The sequence below is a fragment of the Haliotis rubra genome, unplaced genomic scaffold (assembly GCF_003918875.1).
Source record: "Haliotis rubra isolate DU_JTF1 unplaced genomic scaffold, ASM391887v1 Scf1408, whole genome shotgun sequence".
In the NCBI taxonomy this organism is placed as follows: domain Eukaryota; kingdom Metazoa; phylum Mollusca; class Gastropoda; order Lepetellida; family Haliotidae; genus Haliotis; species Haliotis rubra.
This window is the reverse complement of record NW_025765346.1, coordinates 156411-164527: the sequence shown is the minus strand read 5'-3', so window position 1 is coordinate 164527 and position 8117 is coordinate 156411. Positions and strand designations below refer to the sequence as shown.

Here is an 8117-nt window from a genome sequence, read left to right as displayed (position 1 = left end):
CGTTTGCCCATTTGCTGTTTGCAAGATGGTTGTTATGGCCAAATCATCAACGAAATGTAATGAATATGTCACATTCTATGCCCGACTAATTAGTAGAGTCTTAACCAGACAACCCTGTGATCTCCCTGGGGTGATCTACAACATTCCTCAGATGATAATCAAAAGTCTTATACAGAGAATGTGCGCACAGTGCAATGCCTGTCTGAAAGCTTGATATGGTCAGTTCGAACTTCATCACCTGTAATTTCTGCTACTTTGAGCTGAGTCTCCATGGTTTTTATTTTGTTTTTTGTTTATTTAATTATTTGCATTTTTAAATATCTCTCTCTCTTTCTCTCTCTCTCCTTTCCTCTCACTCTGTGTGTGTGTGTGTGTGTGTGTGTGTGTGTGTGTGAATATCTTAACTGCATTCAGTACAGTTTGTTGAGCAGCATAGGAAACTGTTCAAGAAACAAAATATAGGCATCCACATACTATACTTTCTTTATGGTGTACAAATGGGGATGTTTGGTGAGGGATTTTTGCAGATTACAATTTTTACAAGATGATAACTACATGTAAATTCTTGCTGCCTTTGTCCATGTAGATAGCGATTCTTCATAGACTTAAACATTAAACAAACCCATCCTGTGCTGGATAAAAGACAAATGAATAGAAACCACCAGAGCAAAGCAGGTGATGTCCATGGGGACATTTGGTCGTGTCTGTATATGTAGAATCAATTCTGACAACACTGCATGGTTCTTCGAGTCTGGAGACTTACATGTAGTTCACCATCTGAACGGATCAGTGTTCCATTTGTAGATTGTTTGGACACGCTGAAAAAATTATGCCACTTAACATGGATAGAAAAGGCGTTTTCATCCTGATTCTATTTCTGCGATTTTCGGAAGATAGAATTCAAGCCATTCCAGAGTGCAAGATTGTCAAATACACTCATGTCATGACGTTTGACAATCAGTTGTTTTCAAGATGGTTGTTGTGGACAAAATCATCAGTGAATAGAAATGAATGTGCCACCTTCTGTCTCCAAGAGAAAGCCTGCGTTACCTTTCAAGTGAACTCAGGAGGATCAGTCTGTAGAGGCTACGCAGTCGCCTTTAACGGGAACTCAACAAGTGAATCAGCCCCGGGATATAAGTTGTATTCAAAAGAGAAAGGTAATTTATTTTATCAAATACATACCTTGTGTCAGCCTATCATACATCTTTATGATTTACGTTTGTTGTGATTGAGATGAATGTGATACCTGGCCTCAGTTAATTTTAATTTTTTTACGTAACATACGCGTCAAACAATTACACAGAGTCAACGTCACTATGATACACGTTTGCTTGTTTTAACCTTATTCTGAAACACGTAGACTCCTATAAAATGTCTTTTTTGTGTTTTGTTTTTCTGGTACACGTGCGTGGACTTCAAAACATATTTTTCATATGTTTTGTTTTCGTGATATTTGAAGCATTGATGACATACTGTCTGTGGCAGGATCGCCACTTCGAAACATATTCAGTAACACTGAAACTCTTTTTTAATATGAACAATTACATGGCATGAAACCAACTGTCGGTATTTTTCTTCCACGATTATTGGTAAGACGTAAACAGCTCATAATACGGCGATGCCGTTCATGCAATTAGCCATGTACCTATAAATAACCATTGAAAGATGAAAGATTAAATCCTCGAAGGGACTAATGTAAAATGAGTCTTTCCCTCCCAAGAAACTGTTTTCCTGGGTGCTGAATAACATCTTTGGTATGTGTTGAAAGAAATAGACACATGAGCTTGAAATATTTCAGATTGTGTAATTTTGTGATATTTCCTTGTATAAATAGTATGCCTTATACGGAAATACCATGTCTTCTAAGGTCATGCAAAGTCGGTAGCAACTGTATACAAGGGCGAGTATATTACACATTTCTCTGCTTCTTGGCTTATCTTAAAACTTGGATAATATTCATCTCTGATAGATGCTAACGTATGTGTTCATTCATTCCTGCTGTACATATTTTCATTCTGGCTTCAAAAAGGATTACGAAAAATAACTAAACATCCAACAATGTGCATAGCCTAGACTCATGCCCAGACTTGAGTGAGTGAGTTAATATTTACGTCACGTCGGCAATATTTCAGCCATATCGTGACGAGTGCCCAGACTTGAACTAAAGATGTACTTGTCCAGTTCTGTTCACCAACTGAATCCAGATTCAATGGCATTTGTGTGAAAGTCTATTAGATGTCATATGTAATAGTTTTAGCCAGTATTTTATGCATTTCACGGAACTGTTTAACAAATGGATACTGTCCACATCCCCCAGAAGCCATTACAGTCGGATGCCAATTAATGCCTTTGCCAAGATAATGCCTTTATGTCCGGACCTTGGAACCTTTCTACCATTTCATTATGTTTATCTATTCTTATTCAACATACATAAAGAATGCCTCAATTGATCCATAGTGCGGTGTCAGTTAACAAACTTGGCTTGTGCTCTGGTCAGTGGAAGGCACACGTATCAGGTTGGACAATGTTGCATTACTTCAAGTGATTTATTTGTTCGTGAGATTACCATGTGAGAAATTAGCCTCAAAAATCGATTCTATGTGTTTGACTGCGACCGAGTCTGCGTTTGAGCAAGGCGATGACTCTGATTTACTTTCTGTATGTCTTGATCCAAGACTTCCCAACGGAAATATTGGTTGCCAACTTTCTGTTCTCCTGCAGTCTCTTTGTTAGACTGTCTCGGCGTCGTTCATTTTCTTTGGTTGGAATCTGATTCAGCAGCAGGCCTGCAGTAGGTTACAAGAGATGGAACCGTCTTGTACTAATAAGGTGAATCCTTTGCCATTACATGGACTGGATTGTTTCCAGGACACCATGTCCTGAGGTTTGGTCCGGAAGAAAGACTTAGTGTCACTCGGATTTTTGTGTGTGCTTGACACGTCGCCCATTTTCATTCAATTTGCCAATTCTGCAGCACATACTTAAAAATAGATTGTTATCTCCTAGAAGATAACATACTGGCAGGCTTTCATACTGGTAGGCTTCATATAATGACAGCTCAAACGCTTCCTTACTGGTAGGCAACAGATAATGACAGCTCAAACGCTTCCTTACTGGTAGGCAACACATAATGACAGCTCAAACGCCATCTTACTGGTAGGCAACATATAATGACAGCTCAAACGCTTTCTTACTGGTAGGCAACATATAATGACAGCTCAAACGCTTCCTTACTGGTAGGCAACATATAATGACAGCTCAAACGCTTCCTTACTGGTAGGCTTCATATAATGACAGCTCAAACACTTTCATACTGGTAGGCAGCATATAATGACAGCTCAAACGCTTCCTTACTGGTAGGCAACATATAATGACAGCTCAAACACTTTCATACTGGTAGGCAAAATATAATGACAGCTCAAACACTTTCATACTGGTAGGCAACATATAATGACAGCTCAAACGCTTCCTTACTGGTAGGCAACATATAATGACAGCCCAAACGCTTCCTTACTGGTAGGCAACATATAATGACAGCTCAAACGCTTCCTTACTGGTAGGCTTCATATAATGACAGCTCAAACACTTTCATACTGGTAGGCAACATATAATGACAGCTCAAACGCTTCCTTACTGGTAGGCAACATATAATGACAGCTCAAACGCTTCCTTACTGGTAGGCAACATATAATGACAGCTCAAACGCTTTCTTACTGGTAGGCAACATATAATGACAGCTCAAACACTTCCATACTGGTAGGCAACATATATGGCAACATGACAGCTCAAACGCTTCCTTACTGGTAGGCTTCATATAATGACAGCTCAAACGCTTCCTTACTGGTAGGCTTCATATAATGACAGCTCAAACACTTTCATACTGGTAGGCAACATGTAATGACAGCTCAAACGCTTCCTTACTGGTAGGCAACATATAATGACAGCTCAAACGCTTCCTTACTGGTAGGCTTCATATAATGACAGCTCAAACACTTTCATACTGGTAGGCAACATATAATGACAGCTCAAACGCTTCCTTTCCTTACTGGTAGGCTTCATATAATGACAGCTCAAACGCTTCCTTACTGGTAGGCAACATATAATGACAGCTCAAACGCTTCCTTACTGGTAGGCAACATATAATGACAGCTCAAACGCTTCCTTACTGGTAGGCAACATATAATGACAGCTCAAACGCTTCCTTACTGGTAGGCAACATATAATGACAGCTCAAACGCTTCCTTACTGGTAGGCAACATATAATGACAGCTCAAACGCTTCCTTACTGGTAGGCTTCATATAATGACAGCTCAAACACTTTCATACTGGTAGGCAACATATAATGACAGCTCAAACGCTTCCTTACTGGTAGGCAACATATAATGACAGCTCAAACGCTATCTTACTGGTAGGCAACATGTAATGACAGCTCAAACACTTTCATACTGGTAGGCAAAATATAATGACAGCTCAAACACTTTCATACTGGTAGGCAACATATAATGACAGCTCAAACGCTTCCTTACTGGTAGGCAACATATAATGACAGCTCAAACGCTTCCTACTGGTGGTAGGCTGGTGACAGCTCAAACGCTTCATATGGTGACAACATCTCAAACACTTTCATACTGGTAGGCAACATATAATGACAGCTCAAACGCTTCCTTACTGGTAGGCAACATATAATGACAGCTCAAACGCTTCCTTACTGGTAGGCTTCATATAATGACAGCTCAAACACTTTCATACTGGTAGGCAACATATAATGACAGCTCAAACGCTTCCTTACTGGTAGGCAACATATAATGACAGCTCAAACGCTTCCTTACTGGTAGGCTTCATATAATGACAGCTCAAACGCTTCCTTACTGGTAGGCAACATATAATGACAGCTCAAACGCTTCCTTACTGGTAGGCAACATATAATGACAGCTCAAACGCTTCCTTACTGGTAGGCAACATATAATGACAGCTCAAACGCTTCCTTACTGGTAGGCAACATATAATGACAGCTCAAACGCTTCCTTACTGGTAGGCAACATATAATGACAGCTCAAACGCTTCCTTACTGGTAGGCTTCATATAATGACAGCTCAAACACTTTCATACTGGTAGGCAGCATATAAAGACAGCTCAAACGCTTCCTTACTGGTAAGCAACATATAATGACAGCTCAAACGCTATCTTACTGGAAGGCAACATGTAATGACAGCTCAAACACTTTCATACTGGTAGGCAACATATAATGACAGCTCAAACGTTTCCTTACTGGTAGGCTTCATATAATGACAGCTCAAACGCTTTCATACTGGTAGGCAACATGTAATGACAGCTCAAACGCTTCCTTACTGGTAGGCAACATATAATGACAGCTCAAACGCTTCCTTACTGGTAGGCTTCATATAATGACAGCTCAAACACTTTCATACTGGTAGGCAACATATAATGACAGCTCAAACGCTTCCTTACTGGTAAGCAACATATAATGACAGCTCAAACGCTTTCTTACTGGTAGGTAACACAATGACCTTCATGAAACAAAAGCAGGACTTTCCTTACGCTGTCCTGTCATTGAACATATTCTTGTGTTTAACACTACAGCAACATTATGACCTTTCATGTTATGTTAATATCAGGTCCAAGGTTTGCAACATCTGTTACGGTAAAGAGATCTGGTTGGTGGAAGCAAGGGGACACGGATGAGCATAAATAATTGACAGAATGGCACATTTAGTTCATTATCAGTTTATCTACTCAGGCATAACAAAGCAATAAAAATAATATACTATGCCAAGTGGTGTATATGATTATACAACATGTTGGGAATTAGTTCATATGGCCTCGATTTCTGGAAACAACCTTAAGTCTGAGTTTTGACTGAATTTAGAGTTTTTACTCACTTTTGAATAAACGCAGGAAAATTAACTGAATTCCCAGAATGAACTGAAATCGATATTAAACTCAAACTGAATAGACAATTTGCGTTTATCTGTAGATTACGTAAGTTGTTTGGGCTTTTATATTTTAAAAATTAATGCAGTTGAGTAAAAACTTAGGTTTGTGTCGAGAAATCGAGCCGACTGATGGGTTTTGCCTCAGTGTTTTCAGTAATCTTGACTCCTATTCTTTTTATATACTCTTACTATTTTTCAACTTCTTTTAAGACAATATTTTAATGAGGTTACTCTTTTTAACCTTTATATCTTACGCGATGCAATAGATATTGGTTCATATTTTTAAATACATTCAATGTTGATTTCATTTTAATTTGTTTTCAAGGCTTTATTGGATCTTCGTGTCAGAACAACGCAGACTGTTACGTGGCAAGTTCCGTCTGTGTCAACTCAGAGTGCATGTGTGACCCTGGACTGGCATTCTCACCTCAACAAAAGACTTGTGTTTCGAGTATGCATGAAATAATATTTCTTCTAATTTGTAAAGGATTTGCTTTAAGTGTGTTTGGAAATCCCTTTTATTTCAATTCCGTAAATACTGACCTGGTGCATGTACCATATTTCTTGCTGAGTTTTCTGTGTAAAGACCATAATCGGGTTTGACGACTGTCTTGTGCAGAAGAATCAAACTATTGGGGAGTGAACAAAAGTTATTGGCGGGCTTCTGTTCAATGTGGAAACTATTCTGTCACATATAAAAAGTCTTTAGGATAAGAAATACAACAAATTATAATTAGATCTTCAGTATATATGCTGAAATATTGTGTGATAGTTTAGTGTAGCATCTCTGTTGTTATTTTACGAGAGATTTTTTGTTGTTGTCTCGTCCCGTGACAAGATACCTGTAATGTGTCCAGCATGAATACACCTGTTAAAACCCTTTTGTAATATGGGCAATATGTCTGTCTGTCTGACTATTCTGTCATCATCAACCTTCAACTAGTCTTTAATTGACATTCATCTGACTTCATTTTGAGTACACTTACACTAAGCATCGTCCACATCATGTTACAGAAATAAACAACTTAGCTAATTTATTTGCAGCATGTACGGAGTACGGTCCTCATTACACTACAATACGTGGCTACTTTATAGCCCACAACAACATGGCTACCTACACCGGGGTGACTGAACAACAGTGCATGGACCACTGCACCAATCATGTCGCCTTTGTCTGCAGGACAGCTGATAGGCGTGCCTCTGACGGGAGATGTGACCTCACCACCCAAACTCTCCTGACTGTTGCCGCATCAGACTACAGAATAGAAACGGATCGTACAATTATGGCCCAGTTTTCCAGAGATTGCAAAGCCTGATCCGACCATGTTAAACTACTCTAAATTCCATTTCCGATTGTTTACTTGAAACCATTAATCAGAAGCTACACTTTGTTGTTGACCATATACCATACACTGTAAATAAGTTAAGTTTGAAACAATGGAGGCGATGGGATAGCCTAGTAGTAAAGGCGTTCGCTCATCACGCTGAAAACCCGGGTTTGACTCCCCACCTGGGTACAATGTGTGAAGACCATTTCTACAATTTTGCTAAATGTTGCGTAAAACCAAACCCACTCACTCACTCCAAACAAACATCGCAATGCTATACAAATAATTGCTTTTGATGAGGAGAACGTGCAGGGAAAAATATTGTAATTAGTTCAGTTATGGAATACATATAAAACATCTGCTATGGAGTTACATACCAGATTGCTGAAACCCAAGCTGACAACACGTGGTCACGCATCTTTGTTACCAGGGGCGACGGGGTAGCCTAGTGGTTAATGTGTTCGCTCATCTTGTTAAGATCAGGGTTCGATTCTATATATTTTTAGACTGTGTGAAGCCCATTTCTGGTGTACACCGGCGTGATTTTGCTGGAATATCACTAAATGCTACGTAAAACTAAGCTCACTCTCTCACTCTTTGTTACCAATCACAAATATGTACAATGAATAAGTAATTATGCAGAAAACAAGGACCCGCGGACCCAACCCTGTGTTGGGCTGATCTGACCAGACCCAACCGGCGGCAAGATCCTGATCTCCTGGTAATTTTTTCACAGACAGAACAGTAATCAGTCGTTTTGTTGTACCGAAAGTCACTTATGTCAGTCAGTTTATACAACCCTTCACCCTATCTCTGTATCTTTACATTAACC

The 8117-nt window shown here is 39.3% G+C and overlaps 1 protein-coding gene across 1 annotated transcript; it reads left to right on the top strand.

Annotated features, from left to right (window-relative positions):
- Positions 1–704: 704 nt before the first annotated feature.
- Positions 705–7459, top strand: LOC124268965. Its single transcript, XM_046703990.1, has 3 exons — positions 705–1160; positions 6283–6408; positions 7002–7459. Exons 1-3 carry the CDS (start codon positions 830–832, stop codon positions 7271–7273), a joined length of 729 nt encoding a protein of 242 aa, XP_046559946.1. The 5' UTR covers positions 705–829; the 3' UTR covers positions 7274–7459.
- The last annotated feature ends 658 nt before the right edge of the window (positions 7460–8117 follow it).